A 23797-nucleotide genomic window follows, 5' to 3' on the forward strand; every position below is an offset into this window, starting at 1 on the left:
AAGGACTTCTTATCTATTTGAGCATAACCTTGATTACTTCCTTAGGGTCTAGCTCTAGATGTGAAATAGCAGAATCAAAGATTATGTTAAATTTTATATTCCTTATTATTATTCTTTGAAGATGACAAAGGAAGCAGATCTCCTGTCTTTTACATGACAGAGGTTAGATATATTGGTTGCTTATGAAGAAAAGGAAGGAAGTGGTCTCTTATGTACAAGTCTTAGCTTTCTTCCTAGTGTCTTTTGTATTCTATCATATCAACCAGAGCTGTGTAATTAATTAGTTATTCATGTTCAAAGTAAAGACCTAATCTGCAGCACATTAACACATGTAGAAAATTTAGAAGTTCTGCCAAAATAGATTTTTATATGCATAAATGTAACATGAATAACATTTCAGGTTTCATGACCCCTTTCATATAAACAAATATTATTCAAACTCAAGACTAGAACGAAAATCTAGACTTATTTTTCGGCAAGGTTAGCCAGTTGTGCTTTTGGAATTATCCGTAACCATGGAAAGAGGACTTTGGGGGTTAAAATTTTAGTCTGCCTTTCACATATGCATGAATCTTTTTTATTTATTCATTTACTATTTTATTTTATGGTTGAAATTTTGCATAAGAACATACCTTTCTGAATGGTTTTTACATGTCAATGACATTTTTTTTTAAATTTTTTAGATTTGGATCCTACAAAGAAGGACACAATTATGAAAACAACCATCATTTTCATATGAATACTCCTAAATACTTTTTATGAAACATTTAAAACAAGAAGCTATTGGCTGGGCAAATCTAAGAAAAAAAGTATGTAAGATGAAAAGAAGAGATTAATGAAAGTGGGAAAGTACATATGAACAACCTCAACTTAAAAACAAACATGGTATCTATACAGTGGGAAATTACCTCAATTTATAAACCATGTTGCTTAATAAAAACATTTCTCCAAATTGTTTTCCCTAAATTTTGATAAAAAATAGAATGTGGGGTAATATAAGAAAGTTTCACCATGGAGTTAAAATAATTAAAAACGTCTTATCTTTTTAAGGTTTAGAAATAGGACTTTTTTTTTGTTTTCTTTTTTTGATACAAAATCTCTCTCAGTTGCCCAGGCAAAGTGCAGTGGTGTGATCACTGCTCACTGCCACCTTGATCTTTAAGGCTTAAAAAATAGGATTTTGTTTTTTGTTTTTTTTTGAGACAAGATCTCTCTCAGTTGCCCAGGCTAAAGTGCAGTAGTGCGATCACTGCTCACTGTACCCTTGATCTCTTGGGCTTGGGTGATCCTCCCACCTCAGCCCTTGGGGTATCTGAGACTATAGGTGCTTGCAACCATACCTGGCTAATTGTTTAATTTTTTGTAGAGAAGAGGTCTCACTATGTTGCTCAGACTGGTCTCAAACTTCTGGGATCAAGCAATCCTCCCACCAGCCTCCCAAACTGCTGGGATTACAAGGGTGAGCCACTGCACCCAGCCAGACATTGATTTGTTGGTGAGCTGGAAGGATTACTTGTGAAAATCAAGCAATTTTAAACCCTTCTTGGGACAAAGCTGGGGAAAATGTTTAACAAATTAAGTCTAATTACTAGAAGAATAACGTGCATGTGACTATTACTGACTTAACATGAGCAGCAGCCCATCACCATCCTTCCCTGAACTGTGAGGGGTTGTCTGTCTTTTCCCCATGCTTACACCTCTTCATGGCTGTACATGGCACCCTGTGCTGATGTCTCCAATCAGTCAGGCCACCCGGCTCTCAGCAAGCATACTTTAACACACAGAAGGGTCCCATGAAGTGATTTTCCTTCTGTAGAATCAAGTAGGCAGACAAAGGGGGAGAATTCAACACAACAGCACCATCTCCATGGAAGATAATGATTTGAATGTTGGCCATGGAGGCACCTGAAGTCTTAGAACTGGAAAGGACACTGAATGCTGCTTTGCCTTTTGGGGCAGGGATAAAAGTTGTCAGAAAGTTTCCAAAAGTATTACATCACAATCTAAGGAGATTCCTCAGATCTTTTTAACGAAAGTGTATCATACTAGTCTGTTCTCAGGCTGCTATAAAGAACTGTCCAAGACTGGATCATTTATAAAGGAAAGAAGTTTAATTGACTCACAGTTCTGCAGGGCTGGGGAGGCCTCAGGGCACTTACAATCATGGTGGAAGGGGAAGCAAACACATCCTTCTTCACATGGTGACAGGAAGCAGAAGTGCTGAGCAAAAAGGGAAAAGTCCCTATGAAGCCATCAGATCTCATGAGAACTCACTCATTATCATGAGAACAGCATGTGGGTGACCTCCCCCATGACTTAATTATCTCTCACCAGGTCCCTCTCATGACACTTGGGGATTATGGAAGCCATGATTTAAGTTGAGATTTAGTGGGGACAAACTCCAAACCATATCATATACTGAGAACATTGCCATGTTCAAAACATTGCATTCCTACAGTGGTTTTAAAGATGAGTCCATGAGTGATCCTGCAGTTTCTTCAAAAGCTGGAACCTCGTTCACTTCTCTTTTAGTGTGGGCTAGACTTAGTGACTTACTTCTAATGAAGAGAATAAAGTGAAAGAGATGGTATGTGACTCCAAGTCTGGGTTATAAACAATACTGGGGATTCTGTCTTAATCTCACTATCTTGGTTCTGAGAGAAGCCAGCTGCTGTGTTGTGAGCAGCCCCATGGAAAGGTGGTGAGGAACTGAGGCCTTGTGCCAATAGCCAGAGTGAGTCACCTTAGATGTGGAACCTCCAGCCCCAGAAAAACTTCAGATAACTTCAGCCCCATGTTGGCTACAACTTCGTGAGAGATCCTGAGCCCTAAGCACCTAACTTAACTTGTCCCAAATCTTGACAGATAATAACTGTTTGTTGTTTTAAGCCACTATGTAATGGGGTAATTTGTTTTGTATCAATACATAAGCAACACAGTCCTTAAAATATATTTGAACATCTTTGGGAATCTGGCAACAACAAACATATTTATTCAGTGTCCATTTTATCCATTATACTGTACTAGGCATGTGGTAGTGGTGGGAGGTGTCACTTAACTGAAAAAGACATTGCCCTAAACACCAAGTGTGGGAGATGGGAAAATACAAAGACAGCTTGAATAGCAACTACTGATTATTTACCCCCTATTGAGTTAGATGCTTTACCAATGTTATCTCCTGACAACAATACTGCAAGGTTATATAACCCATGTGCCAGAAGACAGTGTCTTCCCAAGATTTCTGTGAATTTGGAAGTGAAGGAGACAAGACTCACATTCTTATAGGCATCTCTCTCACTGATCTCCTTGTACTGTCATATTTCAATTTATACGTGGTCTCATTGCATTTCTGACACCCAAATCATGCTACCGTGCAAGGTAAATGCAAGCAAATAATGCATTTAAAACACGTTGTTAGTGCCTGGGGAGGCAGATCCACAAACAGACAGCAGGAGCTGCCTCTGTTCTATGCCAAGCATACAGAGAGTTTGGTTGTTTTCTTAACTTCCTCAAAAGAAACAAATAAAAGTCTCTGACTATGTGTCTTAGTGGGTAGCAACTTTTACTGACTATTTGGGAAGATAGAGAAGGGTTTTCATTGTAGAAACTCAAAACATATTCAAATGGGGTAATTAGATATTCCCTTGCTTTGCAAATCTTTTCTCTTCTTCACATCATGTAGTTTGGCAATATCTTATTTTCTTCCTAGTTGTTCATATCTTCCCCAAATTTCTATTAATTTCTAATGCAAATCAGATTAACATCTTTATTTTTTAGCCTCCTGCTTACTCATCAAGCTCTTGGAATCTTAATTTCTATGTCAATGGCTTAGCTAAGTGGGAGGTTTCAATACACCTCTCTCAGTAAATGTTAAAACAAGGAGAAAGTGTGAACAATGCAATTAATCTAAGTGACATGTGCAGAACAGTGCCCCAAGGAACTTCAAGTTACTCATTGTTTTCAAGTGCCTGCAGAACATTTACCAAAACAGACCATATGCTAGGCCAAAAAGCAAGACTCAACAAATGTCAAAATATTGACTTCATACAGGATTATATTTTCTGATGGTGATAAGACTAAGCTAGAAACAAATAACAAAAAGATAATGGGAAAGTCCCAAATATTGGAAATAGAATAATAAACTTCTAGGTAATCCATGGGTCAAAAAAAGACCACAAGGAAAATCAGAAAATATTTTGAACTAAATAGTAATGAAAATATGGCATATCAAAAGTTATATGATATTGTTTTGTGTTTAGAGGAAAATATGTAGACTTAAATGCATGAATTGGAAAAGAACACTGACTAAAAATCAGTTACAGAAGTACCCATCAAGAGAAGCTGAAAAGGGAACAGAAAATTAAACCCAAAAGAGAGTAGAATAAAGGAAAAAAGGATAAGACCAGAAATTAATGAACTGGAAAACAAACAACTGCAATAGATAAAAGTGACAAAACCAAAGGCGGAGTCCTTTGAAAAAACTAATAAAATTGAAAACTCTATGGTACGACTGATCAGAAGAAAAAGGAAAGAAAGAAGGCAAAACTGACCAACATCAGGAATGAAAAAGTCGACATAACTATAGATCTTACAAATATTATAAAGAAAATAAGAGGACATTATTAACAATTTTATACCAATTAATGTCTCAAAAATATAGTTTACCACAAGAGATACAAGAAGAAATAGAAAACTTACTAAGGAAATAAAATTAATAATTAAACAACCAAACATAAAACAAAACTTCTCAGCCAAACATTCAAGGTCAGAGGCAAGAAAAATTGACATCAGTTCCAGTCTACTCTCATGTGCTCCAGCTCATTCCTGTGTCTTCCAGCTTGTTCTTGCTCTCCACAACTTTACATCCATCTTCCTTTCTCCATGGCCTGCCTTGCAGATTTCACACTCTAATATTGTCTGAAGACAATAACCTTATAGGTGACTTAATCAGCAACCACAGCTATACAAAAATCAAGTCTCTAATAAATCCTTATATATACTCTAGTTGCTCTCCTTCTCTGGTTAAATCCTGACTGATAAAACTTCCCACAGCAAAAACTGTACACCCTGATAGATTACCAGTGAATTTTAACAGCTATGTATGGAAGAAATAATACCAATCTTACAGACTTTTTCCAAAGAATAAAACAAGAGGAATACTTCCCAACTTGCATGAAGTCACCATAACTTTGGTAACTGTGATGGTTGATTTTATTGTCAATTTTACTGGACCACAATGTGCCCAGATATTTGATTATACATTATACGGGGTATGCCTCTGTGGGTGTTTCTGGATGAAATTAATATTTGAATTGATAGACTGAGTAAAGTAGATTGCTTTCCCCAATGTGGAGAGGCCTCATCCAATTCATTGTAGGCCTGAATGGAACAAAAAGGCTGGGTGAGGGAGAATTCACTCTGTCTGCCTGCCTAGTTTTGAGCTGGAACATGAATCTTCTCCTGCCTTCAGATTTGGACTCTGGTTGGAACTTACACCGTTGGCTCTTCTGGTTCTCAGGCCTTCAGATCAGACTGGAACTATAGTGCCAGTTCTCTTTAGGGTCCAGCTTGCTGACTGCAGATCATGGCACTTCTCAGCTTCTGTAAATGCACAAGTCAGTTCTTTATAATACATCTCTCTCGTGGTCTTTTCTGTCCTTCTGCCTCTGTCTCTATCTACACACACACACACACACACACACACACACACACACACACACACACACACGTGGTTGTGCTTCTCTGGAGAACCCAGACTAGTACAATATCAAAACTGAAAAGAATATTAAATGAAAAGAAAATTATAGGCCAACCTCTATCATATACATTGATATAAGATTGCTAAACAAAATATTTGCAAGTCAAATCCAGCACTATATGAAAAGGGACTACATTGTGATCAAGTTAAATTTATTCTAGGAATGGAAGGTTGGTTTAACATTTGAAAATCAATGTAATTCTCCATATCAACAATATATGTAATGATATATTTAAAAGCATTTGATGAAGCTTAATATCTATTCATTATTTTTAAAACCACAAAAAAATCTCTTAGTAAACTAGGCATAGAGGAAATTTTTCTTAATTTAATAAAGCATATGTACAAAATCTTATGGTGAACATGATAACAGTGAAAGATTGAATGCTTTCCTCTTGCGATCAGGCGTGAGGCATAAATGCTTACTATGTGCTATTGTACTAGAGGTCCTGGCCAGTGCAATACAGTTAGAAAAACAAATAAATGATAGAAGGTTAGAAAAAAAGAAATACAATTGTCATTATTTTCAGACAACATGATTGTTTATGAAGAAAATGAAAAATAATCTACAGATGAACTATTAGAATTACTGGAAGCAGAAATCAATTAGAAAATACCCATGTTAGAATGAATTGAAAGTAAAATAGCCCTCAAAAAGAACTGTAGGGCAGGCACAGTGGCTTGTACTGGTAATCTCAGCACTTTGGGAGGCCTAGGCAGGGAGATCGCTTGAGTTTGAGACCAGCCTGGACAACATGGCAAAACTCCATCTCTACAAAAATTATCTGAGTGTGGTGGTATGTGCCTGCAGTTCCAGCTACTCAGGAGGTTAAGGTGGGAGGATGGCTGAGTTCAGGAGGCAGGGGTTGCAGTGAGCTGAGATCATGCAACTGCACTCCAGCTTGGGCAACAGAGACAGACCCTGTCTAAAAAAAAGAAAAAAAAATCTGTATGTTGCTTTAAGACATGTAAGTCTTAGTTATTTTTAAAAAATGTAGCCTGTGTACCAGTAGCACTGACATCACTTGGGGGCTTTGTAAAAAGGTGGAGTCTTAGGGCTTACCCCAAGTCATCTAACTCAGAATTTACACTTTAACAAGATCAACAGGTGATGTGTAAGCACACTAAAGTTTGAGAGGTCCTGATCTTGGTGGCACAAAAAATCTTAAGCCCTAAATTGAGACTAAGGTGATTCTGGATGGCTCATGTCCTCAGACACCTGGAAAAAAATAAAACAAAATTCTGTACAATTAATAACCCTTTTAGAAGGAAGATAACAGGTCTCAAGAAATTTCTACAGTAAGTTCTTGTGCACAATGTCCAGTGCATAATCAAATATGACTAAGCACACAAAGACATAAACCACAATAAGCAGAAACAACAGTCAAGGGAAAAAACATACTAAGCCTTCAGGTATGGGATTTACCAGACACAGACTGTAAAACAACTATGCTTTCTGTGCTTAATGTGGAAAGTAAAAAGTTCCTCTTCAAGGTTTCCATTCTTGTTAAAAGATGATACTAATAATAAATGTTAGAAATAATAGTTTCTTTTAAAGACTTTCTTCAAAGCCTTCTTGCTTTTTCTTAATAACTCTTTGTTAAGCCCTATCCTATGTAGCTGTTAGACATAAAGGAATAAGTACATTCTATGTCTTTGTACTTTAACAAAGATATATGTGCTAGACATGCTCGCAAGCACATAGTACATTCTATGTCCTTGTACTTAAACCAAGATATTTGTGCTGGATGTGCTCACAGCCATGTCCCAGCTCACAATCTATGTTCCTTCCTTATTTGGGAATATTATTACTTTTCTAAGTCCTTTTGTAAGCAACTTCCTCTTTTTAACCTCCATTGCTTTTACCTATTTAGAAAAGTTTTTAAGCTGTTAGCCAATCAGGTTCAGTTTAAATTGTGAGGTCTGACCAACATAAAAACCAAGCTTGAATGTTTTGGCAATAAACTAAAAGCATAAAAAGCATAAAAAGGAACATAGCAGATTTGAAAAAAAAGAAAAGAAAAATTGTAGAACTCAAAAATACAATAACTGAAATTAAGAGTTCAATGATATGATTTAACAACAGAATAGACAAATAGTTAAACAGGATTTGTGAACTGGAAGATAGCTCAAAAGAAACTGAGATCCAGAGGTAGAGGGAAATGGGGGTAAACTTCAAATGTATCTGTTTAATATTCACAAAGGTAGTGTTTGTTATATATAAAAATAAACACATACTTAAAAATCCCTTCAAACCTGCATATAGTAGCGTGCTGTGCGCAAGTCAACAAAAAGTTATTATAGTTATTATTACATACTACTAGTGGAACATTGCTATTATGTTAATCCTCTTTAACTTGATGATCATTATTCCAGTGCTTCTAACTGTCCTGACTTCACAGATGCTTGTTGTTGCAAAATCCTGAGGTAAAACAAAGGCCCTGATATTATAGGTGGCGTGAGAGTGTGGCTGACTACAGTTTCTCCAGTTGGGGGCCTTCTGAGTGGACCCACTGAACATCTTTGGGGAAGGAGGCTAAGACCTACTATGTAAGTTGTCAGGAAGGGAGGTGCCCTCCTAAGAAGTGATGGAGACTTCATAACGTAGTTGAACTTGAAGTGATTATTGAAGTGGTATAATCTGTGAAATCAGCAAAATATAATTATGTTCTTAGCTCTCCTTATTTTTAAGATTTCTAAGGAAATCTATAGATTAGAAATTAAATGAATTCTGTGGAACTTTGGGGTTCTTGTTAATAATACCAAGCCCGTATTCTGTCATTGGATCTATGAGGATTGAGGATTCTGGGAACCTAATTTCTCTTCAATTCCAGTTTGCTTTGCAGAGAAAGAAAGCATGCAGATTCTCATATTTGCACTGCTTCCTAGAAAAATAAGACACTATATTAACATTTCTCTCTGTTTTTATTTTTTATTTTTACCATAACAGAGCTTTCTAACAATATCCCCATAAACATTTTCTAACATCTCTGGCAATTTCCATTTCTGTTTTTTTCTTCTAAAAATTTAGCTAGCTAAATTTAAATGTTGAATTTAGATTTTGTTTTCTTTCTTTCTTCCCCCAGATTTATTTTAAATTGTAAATAAGAATGCACTAGTTTATTGAGTGTGCCCTGAGGGAGGAAGGTTTGGTAATCCAGTGACTCCCAACCTGGGGTGGGTATGGTCTGCAGATAGTAAAAGGTAGAGTCCTACGGGGGAAATGGAAGAATCCAGATCTCTCCCCCTACTTTATAGTGGACATAAAGTATATGTGGACTTAGCAGCCAATGTCTTCCATTCTGGAGACCAGGCTGTCCATCTTCAGGACTTTCTCTTCAACAAATTATCTGCTTAGTGGAATCTGGCAATTCAAGAAATATCCTCTTGTTTCTCATTTCTCATTTGAGCTTTAATCCCGGTACACTTTTTAGATGATTCACATAGATTCTGGGAACAGTGGATGAAACAATGAAAAAGGAAAAACAGAATGAGGCAAGATAGCCAAATAGAAGCCTTCACCAATTGTCCTCCCCCCAGGAACAGCAAATTGAACCACTATTCACACAAAAAAGCACCTGCTTAAGAACCAAAAATCAGATGAGCATTCACAGTACCTGGTTTAACTTCATATAACTGAAAGGGGCACTGGAGAGTTAGGAAGGACAGTCTTGAACTGCCTACACAAGGCCTCCATTCACCCCCCAGCAATGCTTGTGTGGTGTGGAGAGAGAATCTGTGTGCTTGGTGGGAGGGAGAGTGCAGTGATTGTGGGACTTTGCATTGGAACTCAATGCTACCCTGTCACAGTGGAAAGCAACACCATGCAGAATTCAGCTGGTGACCATGAAAGGAGCCTTTGGAATAGCCGTAGTCAGAGGAGAATCACCCATCTGGCAAGCCCTTTCACAGCAGGCTAAAGTGCTCTGGGGGTCCTAAATAAACTCAAAAGACAGTCTAGGCCACAAGGACTAGCAAGTCCTGCTGAGCCAAGTCCTCGTGCTGTGCTGGTCTCAGAACCAGTGGACTTGGGCAACATGCAACCTAGTGAAATGCCAGCCAGTGTGGCCAAAGGAGTGCTTGTGCCACTTCTCTCCCAACCTCTGGCAGCACAACTCAAACCTCTGGGAGAGATTCCTTCCCTCCACTTGAGTAGAAGAGAGGGAATAATAAAGAGGATTTTGTCTTGCAACTTGGATGGCAGCTCAGCCACAGTAGGGTAGGGCACTGAGCAGAGTTTTGAGGCAGCTATTCCAGGCCCTAGCTCCGAAGTGACATTTCTAGACATACCCTGGGCCAGAAGGGAACCTGTTGCCTTGAAGGGAAGAACCCAGTCATGGCAGAATTTATCACCTGCTGACTAAAGAGCGTTTGGGCCCTGAATAATCAGTAATGGTAGCCAGGCAGTACTCCCCATGCCTTGGGTAATACTCAGAGACATACTGGTTTTAAATGCGACCCACCACAGTCCCATCTGTGGTGGCTATGGGGAGAGAGTCCTTCTGCTTGAGAAAAGGAGAAGAGTAAAGGGAAGAGTAAAGGGGACTTTGTCTTGCAACTTAGGTACCAGCTCAGCCACACTGAGACAGAGCACCAAGTAGGCTCCTGGCGTCTCTGATTCCAGGTCTCAGATCTTGGATGGCATTTCTGGACCTGCCCTGGGCTAGAGGCAAGCCCACTGTCTTAACAGGGTGAGTCTCAGGCATGGCAACATTCACCACAAGATGACTGAAGAGCCACTGCACCTTGAGTGAACATGGACAGTACCCAGGCAGTACTCTTTGTAGGTCTGGGGCAGTGGTGGCCATGGTGAGAGAATTCTTTTGCTTGTGGAAAGGGGAGGCAATAGTGGGAAGAACAAGGATTTGTGGCTTGGGAGGCAACTCAGCACAACTAGAGTAGGGCACCAGGTAGATTTCTTTCTTTTTTTTTTTTTTTTGCTTGCATCGTTCCTTTCTTTCTTCTTCTTCTTCTTCTTTTTTTTAAAATTATACTTCAAGTTCTAGGGTACATGTGCACAACGTGCAGGTTTGTTACATATGTCTACATGTGCCATGTTTGTGTGCTGCACCCGTTAACTTGTCATTTACATTAGGTATATCTCCTAATGCTATCCTTCCCCCCACCCCACCCTATGACAGGCCCTGGCATGTGATGTTCCCCTTCTTGTGTCCAAGTGTTCTCATTGTTCAATTCCCACCTATGAGTGAGAAGATGTGGTGTTTGGTTTTCTGTCCTTGTGATATTTGCTCAGAATGATGATTTCCAGCTTCATCCATGTCCCTACAAAGGACATGAACTCATCCTTTCATGCAGGTTTGTTACCTATGTATACATGTGCCATGTTGGTGTGCTGCATCCATTAACTCATCCTTTACATTTGGTATATCTTCTAATGTAGGTATATCTCCCTCCCCCCTCTCCCCACCCCTCGACAGGCCCTGGCATGTGATGTACCCCTTCCTGTATCCAAGTGTTCTCATTGTTCAGTTCCCACCTATGAGTGAGAACGTGCAGTGTTTGGTTTTTTGTCCTTGCGATAGTTTGCTGAGAACGATGGTTTCCATCTTCATCCATATCTCTGCAAAGGATATGAACTCATCCTTTTTTATGGCTGCATAGTATTCTATGGTGTATATGTGCTACGTTTTCTTAATGCAGTCTATCATTGATAGACATTTGGGTTGGTTCCAAGTCTTTGCTATTGTGAATAGTACCACAATAAACATAAGTGTGCATGTGTCTTTATAGCAGCATGATTTATAATCTTTTGGGTATATACCCAATAATGGGATGGCTGGGTCAAATGGTATTTCTAGTTCTAGATCCTTGAGGAATCTAGAACTGGATTCCACACTGTCTTCCACAAAGGTTGAAATAGTTAATAGTCCCACCAACAGTATGAAAATGTTCCTATTTCTCCACATTCTCTCCAGCACCTGTTGTTTCCTGAGTTTTTAATGATCACCATTCTAACTGGTGTGAGATGGTATCTAATTGTGGTTTTGATTTGCATTTCTCTGATGGCTAGTGATGATGAGCATTTTTTCGTGTGTCTGTTGGCTGCATAAATGTCTTCTTTGAGAAGTGTCTGTTCATATCCTTTGCCCACTTTTTGATGGTGTTGTTTGATTTTTTCTTGTAAATTTGTTTAAGCTTTTTGTAGATTCTGGATATTAACCATTTGCCAAATGGGTAGATTGTAGAAATTTTCTCCCATTCTATAGGTTGCCTGTTCACTCTGGTGGTAGTTTCTTTTGCTGTGCAGAAGCTCTTTAGTTTAATTAGATACCATTTGTCAATTTTGGCTTTTGTTGCCATTGCTTTTGGTGCTTTAGTCGTGAAGTCCTTGCCCATGCCTATGTTCTGAATGGTATTGCCTAGGTTTTCTTCTAGGGTTTTTATGGTTTTTGGACTAACAATTTAAGTTTTAATCCATCTTTAATTAATTTTTGCGTAAGGTGTAAGGAAGGGATCCAGTTTCGGCTTTCTATATATGGCTAGCTGGTTTTCCCAGCAGCATTTATTAAATGAAAATTCTTCCCCCATTTCTTGTTTTTGTCAGGTTTGTCAAAGATGGTTGTAGATATGTGGTATTATTTCTGAGACTTCTGTTCTGTTCCATTTGTCTATATCTCTGTTTTGGTACCAGTACCACGCTGTTTTGGTTATGGTAGCTTTGTAGTAGAGTTTGAAGTCTTGTAGCGTGATCCCTTCAGCTTTGTTCTTTTGGCTTAGGATTGTCTTGGCAATGCGTGCTCTTTTTTAGTTCCATATGAACTTTAAAGTAGTTTTCCAATTCTGTGAAGGAAGTCATTGTTAGCTTGATGAGGATGGCATTGAATCTATAAATTACCTTCGCAGCATGGCCATTTTCACAATATTGATTTTTCCTATCCATTAGCATAGAATGTTCTTCCATTTGTTAGTGTCCTCTTCTATTTCTTTGAGCAGTGGTTTGTAGTTCTCCCTGAAGAGGTCTTTCACATCCCCTGTAAGTTGGATTCCTAGGTATTTTATTCTCTTTGAAGCAATTATGAATGGGAGTTCACTCATGATTTGGCTCTCTGTTTGTCTGCTACTGGTGTGTAAGAATGCTTGTGATTTTTGCACATTGATTTTGTATCCTGAGACTGCTGATGTTGCTTATCAGCTTAAGGAGATTTGGGGCTGAGATGATGGGGTTTTCTAAATATACAATCATGTCATCTGCAAACAGGGACAATTTGAATTCCTCTTTTTCTAATTGAATACACTTTATTTCTTTTTCCTGCCTGATTGCCCTGGCCAGAACTTCCAACACTATGTTGAATAGGAGTGGTGAGAAAGGAAACCGCATTCCTGCCGTGTGCCAGTTTTCAAAGGGAATGCTCCCAGGTTTGCGCATTCAGTAAGATATTGGCTGTTGGTTTGTCATAAATAGCTCTTATCATTTTGAGATACGTCCCATCAATACTTTGTTTATTGAGAGTTCTTAGAATGAAGCGCTGTTGAATTTTGTCAAAGGTCTTTTCTGCAGCTATTGAGATAATCACGTGGTTTTTGTCTTTGCTTCTGTTTATATGATGGATTACATTTATTGATTTGTGTATGTTGAAGCATCCTTGCATCCCAGGGATGAAGCCAAGTTGATCATGGTGATAAGCTTTTTGATGTGCTGCTGGATTCTGTTTGCCAGTATTTTACTGAGAATTTTTGCATTGATGTTCATCGGGGATATTGTTCTAAAATTCTCTTTTTTTGTTGTGTCTCTGCCAGGCTTTGGTATTAGGATGATCCGGGCTTCATAAAATGAGTTAGGGAGGTTTCCCTTTTTTTCTATTCATTGGATTAGTTTCAGAATGAATAGTACCAGCTCTTCTTTGTACCTCTGGTAGAATTTGGCTGTGAATCTATCTGGTCCTGTACTTGTTTTGGTTGGTAGGCTATTAATTATTGCCTCAATTTCAGAGCCTGTTATTGGTCTATTCAGGGATTCAACTTCTTCCTGGTTTAGTTTTGGGAGAGTATATGTGTACAGGAATTTATTTCTTCTAGTTGTTCTGGTGTGTTTGAGTAGAGGAGTTTATACTATTTTCTGATGGTAGTTTGTATTTCTGTGGGGTCGGTGGTGATATCCCCTTTATCATTTTTTATTGCATCTATTTGATTCTTCTCTCTTTTTTCTTTATTTGTCTTGCCAATGGTCTATCAATTTTGTTGATCTTTTCAAAATGCTAGCTCCTGGATTCATTGATTTTTTCAAGGATTTTTTTTGTGTCTCTGTCTCCTTCAGTTCTGCTGTGATCTTAGTTATTTCTTGCCTTCTGCTAGCTTTTGAATGTGTTTGCTTTTGCTTCTCTAGTTCTTTTCATTGTGAAGTTAGGGTATCAAATTTAGAACTTTCCTGCATTCTCTTGTGGGCATTTAGTGCTATAAATTTCCCTCTACACACTGCTTTAAATGTGTCCCAGAGATTCTGGTATGTTGTATCTTTGTTCTCATTGGTTTCAAAGAACATCTTTATTTCAGCCTTCATTTCTTTATGTACCCAGTAGTCATTCAGGAGCAGGTTGTTCAGTTTCCATATAGTTGAGCGGTTTTGATTGAGTTTCTTAGTCCTGAGTTCTAGTCTGATTGCACTGTGGTCTGAGAGACAGTTTGTTATAATTTCTGTTCTTGTACATTTGCTGTGGAGTGCTTTACTTCTATTTATGTGGTCAATTTTGGAATAAGTGCAATGTGGTGCTGAGAAGAATGTATATTCTGTTGTTTTGGGGTGGAGAGTTCTGTAGATGTCTATTAGGTTCTCTTGGTACAGGGTTGCATTCAATCTGCGGATATCCTTGTAAACTTTGTGTCTTGTTGATCTGTCTAATGTTGATAGTGGAGAGTTAAAGTTTCCCAATTTTATTGGGGAGTCTAAGTTTCTTTTTAGGTCTCTAAGGGCTTGCATTATGAATCTGGGTGCTCCTGTATTGGGTGCATATATATTTAGGATAGTTAGCTCTTCTTGTTGAATTGAACCCTTTACCATTATGTAATGGCCTTCTTTGTCTCTTTTCATCTTCGTTTGTTAAAGTCTGTTTTATCAGAGACTAGGATTGCAACCCTTGCTTTTTTTTGCTTTCCATTTGCTTGGTACATCTTCCTCTGTCCCTTTATTTTGATCCTATATGTGTCTCTTCATGTGAGATGGGTCTCCTGAATACAGCACACTGATGGGTCTTGACTCTATCTAATTTGTCAGTCTGTGTTTTTTAATTGGAGCATTTAGCCCATTTACAATTGAGGTTAATATTGTTATGCGTGAATATGATCCTGTCATTATGATGTTAGCTGGTTATTTTGCTCATTAGTTGATGTAATTTCTTCCTAGCACTGATGGTCTTTACAATTTGGCATGCTTTTGCAGTGGCTGGTACCGGTTTTTCCTTTCCATGTTTAGAGCTTCCTTCAGGAGCTCTTGTAAAGCAGGCCTGGTGGTGACAAGATCTCTCAGCATTTGTACGTCTGTAAAGGGTTTTATTTCTCCTTCACTAATGAAGCTTAGTTTGACTGGATATGAAATTCTGGGTTGAAAATTTTTTTCTTTAAGAATGTTGAATATTGGCCCCCACTCTTTTCTGGCTTGTAGAATTTCTGCCGAGAGATCTGCTCTTAGTCTGATGGGCTTCCCTTTGTGGATAACCTGACCTTTCTCTTTGGCTGCCCTTAACATTTTTTCCTTCATTTCGACTTTGGTGAGTCTGAAAATTGTGTGTCTTGGAGTTGCTCTTCTCGAGGAATGTCTTTGTGACGTTTTCTGTATTTCCTGAATTTGAATGTTGGCCTGACTTGCTAGGTTCTGGAAGTTCTCCTGGACAATATCCTGAAGAATGTTTTCCAACTTTCTTCCTTTCTCCCCATCACTGTCATGTACACCAATAAGATGTAGATTTGTTCTTTTCATATAGCCCCATATTTCTTGGAGGCTTTGTTTGTTTCTTTTTACTCTTTTTTCTCTAAACTTCTCTTCTTGCTTCATTTCATTCATTTGATCTTCTATCACTGATAGCCTTTCTTCCACTTGATCAAATTGGCTACTGAAGCTAGGGCATGCGTCATGCAGTTCTCATGCCATGGTTTTCAGCTCCATTTGATCATTTAAGGTCTCTACACTGTTTATTCTAGTTAGGCATTCATCTAATCTTTTTTCAAGGTTTTTAGCTTCTTTGTGATGGATTCGAACATCCTCCTTTAGCTCAGAGAAGTTTGCTATTACTGATCTTCTGAAGCCTTCTTCTGTGAACTCGTCAAAGTCATTCTCCGTCCAGATTTGTTCCATTGCTGGCGAGGAGCTGCATTCCTTTGGAGGAGAAGAGGCACTCTGATTTTTAGAATTTTCAGCTTTTCTGCTCTGGTTTCTCCCCATATTTGTGGTTTTATCTACCTTTGTTTGGTCTTTGATGATGGTGACGTACAGATGGGGTTTTGGTGTGGATGTCCTTTCTGTTTGTTAGTTTTCCTACAGGCCTCAGTGGACTCTGAAATGACTATTCACAGATTTTATACAAAGAGTTTTTCCAATTGCTGAATCAAAAGAATGGTTTAACTCTGTGAGATGAATGCAAACAATGTAAAGCAGTTTCACAGATAACATTTTTCCAGTTTTTACTGTGGGATGCTCTTTTTATCTCTGTAGGCTTCAATATGCTCTGAAATATCCCTTTGCATATTCTACAGAAAGTATTTCCAACCTGCAAAATTAAAACAAAGGATTAACTATATGAGATGAATCCATGCATTGTAAAGTGGTTTCACAGATAGCTTCTTTCTGGTTTTTATTGTGGGATATTCACTTTTTCCCTCTAGGCCCAAATGGACTCAGACTTGTATCTTCGCATATTCTATATGAGGAGTGTTTCCACCCTCCTGAATAAAAAAGAAGATTTAACTCTGTGCAAGGAACACACACATCACAAAGTTGTTTCACCAGTGGCTTCTTTCTAGTTTTTATCACAGGATATTTGGCTTTCCCTTATAGGTCTCAATGGGGTCTGAAATATATTTTTGCAGATTGTACAAATAGAGTTTTGCCAACATTCTGAGGTAAAAGAAAGTTTTAGCTCTGTGAGAGGAATCCACACATCACATAGTGGTTTCACAGATATGGTCTTTCAAGTTTTTATCGTGGGATATTCCAATTTTTCCTATAAGCCTCAATCAGTGGTGAAATATTTCACTGCAGATTCCATAAAGAAAGAGGAAACACTCTTTCTGAATCAAAAGAATAGTTTTGATTCCTGCTGAATCAAAAGAATAGTTAAACACTGAGATGAATCCACACATCACAAAGTGGTTTCACTGATAGCTTCTTTGTAATGTTTATGGCAGGATATTCCACTTTTTCCAGCAGCCCTCAATGGGCTCCAAAATGTCCCTTTGCAGATTTTACAAAAAGAGTGTTTACAATCTACTAAATTACATAGACGATTTTACTCTGTGAGATAAATCCACACATCACAAAATTGTTTTACAGATAACTTCATTCTAGATGCTATTGCCAGATATTCGATTTTTCCCTATAGGCCTTACTGGGCACCAAAGTGTCTCTTCACAGATTCTATACAAAGAGTATTACCAACCTACTGAAAGAAAAGAAAGATTTAGCTCTGTGAGATGAATCCAAACATCACAAAGTGGTTTCACAGATAGCTTCTTTCTAGTTTTTATCACAGGATATTCAGTTTTTTGTCTAAAGGCCTCAATGAACTTTGAAATAGCTCTTCACAGATTCTGCGTAAAGATTATTTCCAACCTGCTGAATCAAAGAAAATGTTTAACTCTGTGAAATGCATGCACATATCACAAAGCAATTCACAGATACCTTCTTTCTAGTTTTTTTTTTTTTCATGGAATATTTGGTTATTCCCAGTAGGCCTCAGTGAGCTCTGAATTTTTGCTTTGCAGATTTTAGAAAAAGAGCAAATGCAAACTCCTGAATAAAAAGAAGTGTTTAACTTTCTGAGATGAATCCACACATCACAGAAAGTTCTTTCTCATTTTTATCACAGGGAATTCAGTTTTTCCATATAAGCCTCAATGGGCTCCAAATTATCCCTTCACAGATTTTACAAAATAGTGTTTCCAAACCGTTTAAACAAAAGAAAGATGTAGTTCTGTGAGATGAATCTACATATCCTACTGTGGTTTCATGGACAGCTTCCTTGACGTTTTTATCACAGGATATTCTGTTTTTCTCTTTAAGCCTCAATAGGCTCTGAAATGTCCCTTTGCAGATTCTACAAAGAGTGTTTTTAACCTGCTGATTCAAAAGAAAGGTTTAGCTCTGTGAGGTTAATCTAAACATCGCAAAGGAGTTTCACAGGTAGCATCTCTCTAGTTTTTATAGCTATGTTTGTTTGGTCCCCACAGTCCTCAATCACAGGATATTCGGTTTTTTACTATTGACCTCACTGGACTCTGAAATGTTCCTTCACAGATTCTACAAAAAGAGTGTTTGTTACCTGATGAATCAAAAGACAGAATTAACTCTGTGAGATGAATCCACATATCACAAAGTGGTTTCACATAAAGTTTCTTTCTCATTTTATCATGGGATATTCCATTTTTACCCATAGATCTCAATGAACTCCAAAATATCACTCCACCACTTCTAAACAAACAGTGTTTCTAACTGCTGAATCAAAAAAAAAGTTTACCTATGTGAGATGAATCCACACATTGCAAACAGTATCACAGATAGCTTCTTTCTCATATTTATCATGAAATATTCAGTTTTTCTTCATAGGTGTCCATGAACTCTGAAATGTCCTTTTGCAGATTCTACAAAAAGAATGTTTTCAACATGCTGATTCGCAGATTCTACAAAAAGAGTGTTTCCAGCATGCTGAATCAAAAGAGAGGATTAACCCTGTGAGATGAATAAACTTATCACAAATCAATTCACAAATAGCATCTGTCTATTTTTTATTGCAAGATATTCTGTTATTTTCTATGGATTCTAAGGACTATGATATGTCTCTTTGCAGATTCTACAAAAAGAGTGTATCCAACCTGCTGAATCAAAAGAAAAATTTAACCCTGTGAGATAAACCCACACATCACAGAGTGCTCTCACAGATCACTTCTTTCTAGTTTTTATCATGAGATACTATTATTTTCTCTATAGTCTTAAATGGGCTCTGCAAAATTCCTTCGCAGATTCTACAGAAAGAGTGTTTCCCACCTGAGATGAATCCACACGTTGCAAAGTGGTTTCACAGATATTTTCTTTCTAGTATGTATTGCAGGGTATTCAGTTTTCCCTCTATATCCCAATGGGCTATGAAATATCCCGTCGAACAGTCTGCAAAAAGAGTGTTTCCAACCTGCTGAATCAAAAGGAAGGTTTAAATCTGTGAGATGAATCCACACTTCATAAAGCAGTTTGACAGATAGCGTCTTTCTAGTTTTTATTGCAGGATATTCAATTCTTCCTTATTGGACTCAATGGGCTCTGAAATCTTTCATTGAAGATTCTACAAGAAGAGTGCGCCCAATCTGAAGAAAAAAACGAAAGGTTTTCCTTTGTGACAAGAATCCACACATCACAGAATGGTTTCAGAGATAGCTTCACTCTAGTTTTTATCACCAGATATTCAGTTTTTCCCTATAGGCCTCAATGAGCTCTGAAATGTTCCTTCGTAGATTCTACAAAAAAAGTGTTTCCCACCTGCTGAATGAAAGATAAGTTTTAACTCTGTGCAGTGAATCCACACATCACAAAGCAGTTTCACCCATAGCTTCTTTCTCATTTTTATGGAGGGATATTTAGTTTTTCCTTGTAGGAATCAACTGACTCTGGAGTGTCCCTTCATAGAATGTACAAAAAGAGTATTTCCAACCTGCTAAAAGAAAAAAGAAAGATTTAGCTTAATGAGATGAATCCATGCATCGCAAATTGGTTTACAGATACCTTCTTTCTAGATTTTATCATGGGATATTTGGTTTTTCCCTACAGACCTCAATGGGCTCTGAAAAGTCCCTTTGCACTTTTTGCCAAAAACGTGTATCCACTCTATTGATTCTACAGAAACCTTTAGCTCTTTGAGATGAATACACACGTTGCCAAGTGGTTTCACAGATAGCATTTTTCGTGTTTTTATCATGGAATAACCAGTTATTCCCTATAGGTCTCAATGGGCTCTGAAATGTACCTTTGCAGATTCTATAAAACAAGTGTTTCCAACCTGCTGAATCAAAAGAATGATTTAGCTCTTTGAGATGAATTCACACATCGCAAAGCAGTTTCACAGATAACTTGTTTTCCATTTTTTATCATGGGATTTTTTTTTACATGCCTCAATGGGCCCCAAATTGTCCCTCCGCAGATTCTACAAATAGAATGTTTCCAATCTGCTGAATCAAAAGAAAGCTTTAGCACTCTAAGATAAATCCACAATAGCAAAGCAGTCTCACAGATAGCTTCTTTCTAGTTTCTATTATGGAATATTCAGTTTTTGCTTATAGGCCTCAATGGGCTCTGAAATGTCCCTTTGCAGATTCTACAGAAAGAGTGCTTTCAACTTGTGAATAAAAAAACGGGTTTAACTCTATGAGATGAAATCGCATATCACAATGGGATTTGACAGACGGCTTCTTACTAGTTTTTATTGCGGGATAGTTGGTTTATTTCTATAGGTCTCAATGGGCTTTGAAATGTCCCTTTGCAGATTCTACTTTTACATCGTGTTGAGGATAAAGAAAGGTTTATCTCTGTGAGATGTATCTACGTATCACAAATAGTTATCACAGATAGCTTCTTGCTATTTTATATCACAAGAAATTTGTTTTTTTCCCAATAGGCCCCAATGGGTTTTAAAATGGCTTTTCACAAGTTCTACAAGAAAAATGTTTCCAAACTGCTGAATAAAAGACAAGGGTTAACTGTATGAGATGAATCTACACATCACAAAGCAGTTTCTCGGATAGGTTCTTTCTACTTTTTGTCACAGAACATTCAGATTTCCCTTATATTCCTATATGGGCTCTGAAATGTCCCTTAGTAGATTCTATAACAAGAGTCTTTCCAATCTGCTGAATCAAAAGAAAGGTTTAATTCTGTGACATGAATCCACACATAGGAAAGCAGATTCACAGGTAGCTTCTTCTAGTTTTTATCATGGGATATTCAGTGTCTCTTTTTATAGGCCTCAATGGGCTCCGAAATGTCCCATCACAGATTCCACAAAAAGAGTGTTTCCAACCTGCTAAATCAAAACAAACGTTTTACTCTGTGAGATGAATTCATATGTTGCAAAGCAGTTTCACAGATACCTTCTTTCTAGTTTTCATCATGGAATGTTTGTTTGTTTTTTTCTATAGACCTCATTGGACAGGGAAATATCCCTTAGCAAATTCTAAAAAAAAAAAATGCTTCCAACCTGCTGAAGTATAAGTAAAGTTTAGCTTTGTAAGATGAACAGACACATAGCAAAGCGATTTCACAGGTAGCTTCTTTCTAGTTTTTATTGTGGGATATTTTGATTTTCCCTGTAGGCCTCAATGGGCTCTGAATTCTCCTTTGGCAGATTTTACAAAAGGAGTGTTATACGACTCAATGGGCTTTGAAATGACTTTTCACAGATTCTACACAAAGAGTATTTCTAACCTGCTGAATCAAAGGAAAGGTTTAACTCCGTGAGACAAATCCACATATCACAAATCAGTTTCACAGATAGCTCCTTTCTCATTTGTGTTTCAGGATATCCTGTTTTTCCCTATAGTACTCAATGGTCTCTGAAATGTCTCTTTGCAGATTGTACAAAAAGAGCGTTTCCAACTTGCTGAATAAAAAGAAATATTTCACTTTTTCAGATGAATCCACACATCACAAAGTTGTTTTACTGAAAGCTTCTTTCCAGTTTTTATTACAGGATATTTATTTATTTATTTTTTCTACAGGCCTTAACGGCCTCTAAAATTTCTCTTAGCATATCACACAAAAAGAATCTCACCTGCTGATTCTAAAGAAAGATTTAGCTATTTCAGATGAATCCACATGTCACCAATTGCTTTCACAGATAGCTTATTTCCTGTTTTTATCATAGAATATTCAGTACTTACCTATAGTCCACAATGGGATCTGAAATGTCTCTTTGCAGATTCTACGAAAAGAGTGTTTCCAACATGCAGAATCAAAATAAAATTTTAGCTTTTTGAGATGAATCCACACATTACAAAGCTGTTTTACAGATAGCTTGTTTCCATTTTTTATCGTAGGACATTTCATTTTGTTCGTGTAGGCTTCAATAGGCTCCAAATTATCCCTTTGCAGATTCTACAAAAAGAGTGCTTCCAATCTGCTGAAGGAAAAGAAAGGTTTAGCACTCTGAGACGAATCCGCACATAGCAAAGCAGTTTCACAGATAACTTCTTTCTATTTTTTATCTGGGGATATTCAGTTTTTCCTTATAGGCCTCAATGGGCTCTGTAATGTCCCTTTGCAGATTCTATAAAAAGAGTGTTACAGGACTCAATGGTCTCCTAAATGTCCATTTCCAGATTCTACAAAAAGAGTATTTCCAAGCTACTGAATCAAAAGGAAAGTTTTGCTATATGAGATGAATCCACACAACAAGAAGTTTCACTGACAACTTCTTTTTAGTTTTTATTATGGGTATTCAGTTTTTCCTTGTAGGATTCAGTGGACACTAAAATATTCCTTTGCAGATTCTACAGAGTGTTTCCAACATGCTGAATCAAAAAATAGATTTAACTCTGCAAGGTGAAGCTACACATCTCAAATTGGTATCACAGATAGCTTCCATCTTGCTGTTTTCCATAGGATATTTGTTTCTTCCACAGACGCTTCAATTGTCTCCAAAATGTCCACTTGCAGAATCTATACAGAGTATTTTCAACAGGGTGAATCAAAAGAAAGGTTCAACTCTGTGAGATGAATCCACATATCACAGAGTGGTATCACAGCATTTTTCTAATTTTATTTTTTATGTCAAAATACTGTGTTTACCTTTTTTTAATACTTTAAGTTCTAGGGTACATGTGCACAACATGCAGGTTTGTTACATATGTATACATGTGCCATGTTGGTGTACTGCACCCAATAACTCATCATTTACATTACGTATATCTCCTAATGCTATGTCTCCCCCCTTCCCCCTCCACACAATAGGACCCAGTGTGCGATATTCCCCTTCCTGTATCCAAGTGATCTCATTGTTCAATTCCCACCTATTGGTGAGAACATGTGGTATTTGGTTTTCTGTACTTGTGATAGTTTACTGAGAATGATGGTTTCCAGCTGCATCCAAGTCCCTACAAAGGACACGAACTCATGCTTTTTTATGACTGCATAGTATTCTATGGTGTATATGTGCCACATTTTCTTAATCCAGTCTGTCACTGATGGACATTTGGGTTGATTCCAAGTCTTTGCTGTTGTGAATAGTGCCGCAATAAACATACGTGTGCATGTGTCTTTATAACAGCACGACTTAAAATCCTTTGGGTATATCCCCAATAATGAGATGGCTTGGTCAAATGGTATTTCCAGTTCTAGATCCTTGAGGAATCGCTACACTGTTTTCCAGAATGGTTCAACTGGCTTACAGTCCCATCAAGAGTGTAAAAGTGTTCCTATTTCTCCACATCCTCTCCAGCACCTGTTGTTTCCTGATTTTTAAATGATTGTCATTCTAACTGGTGTGAGATGGTATCTCACTGTGGTTTTGATTCACATTTCTCTGATGGAGAGTGATGATGAGCATTTTTTTCATGTGTCTGTTGGCTGTGTGAATGTCTTCTTTTGAGAAATGTCTGTTCATATCCTTTGCCCACTTTTCAATGGGGTTGTTTGTCTTTTTCTTGTAAATTTGATTGAGTTCTTTATAGGTTCTGGATATTAGCCCTTTGTCAGATGAGTAATTTGCAAAAATTCCCTCCCATTCTGTAGGTTGCCTGTTAACTCTGACGGTAGTTTCTTTTGCTGTGCAGAAGCTCGTTAGTTTAATTAGATCCCATTTGTCAATTTTGGCTCTTGTTGCCATTGCTTTT

General features: G+C 37.6%; 1 protein-coding gene across 5 annotated transcripts in view; it reads left to right on the forward strand.

The window, feature by feature from the left end:
* CWH43 (cell wall biogenesis 43 C-terminal homolog) overlaps positions 1-23797 on the forward strand; it is a 125495-nt gene that overhangs the window by 88903 nt on the left and 12795 nt on the right. For 2 of the 5 annotated variants that reach the window (XM_015138362.3, XM_078003399.1), the window contains exon 16: positions 684-952. The exons of 2 other annotated variants lie outside the window; for them this stretch is intronic. In XM_015138362.3, the coding sequence (XP_014993848.3) occupies positions 684-762 (79 nt within the window). In that variant the 3' untranslated portion in view covers positions 763-952. Of the gene's footprint in view, positions 1-683; positions 953-18562; positions 18693-23797 lie in introns of those variants that run through there. One more of the 5 variants, XM_078003398.1, reaches the window with a different exon arrangement.

This window comes from Macaca mulatta, chromosome 5 (genome assembly GCF_049350105.2).
Source record: "Macaca mulatta isolate MMU2019108-1 chromosome 5, T2T-MMU8v2.0, whole genome shotgun sequence".
NCBI classification, from domain to species: Eukaryota; Metazoa; Chordata; class Mammalia; order Primates; family Cercopithecidae; genus Macaca; species Macaca mulatta.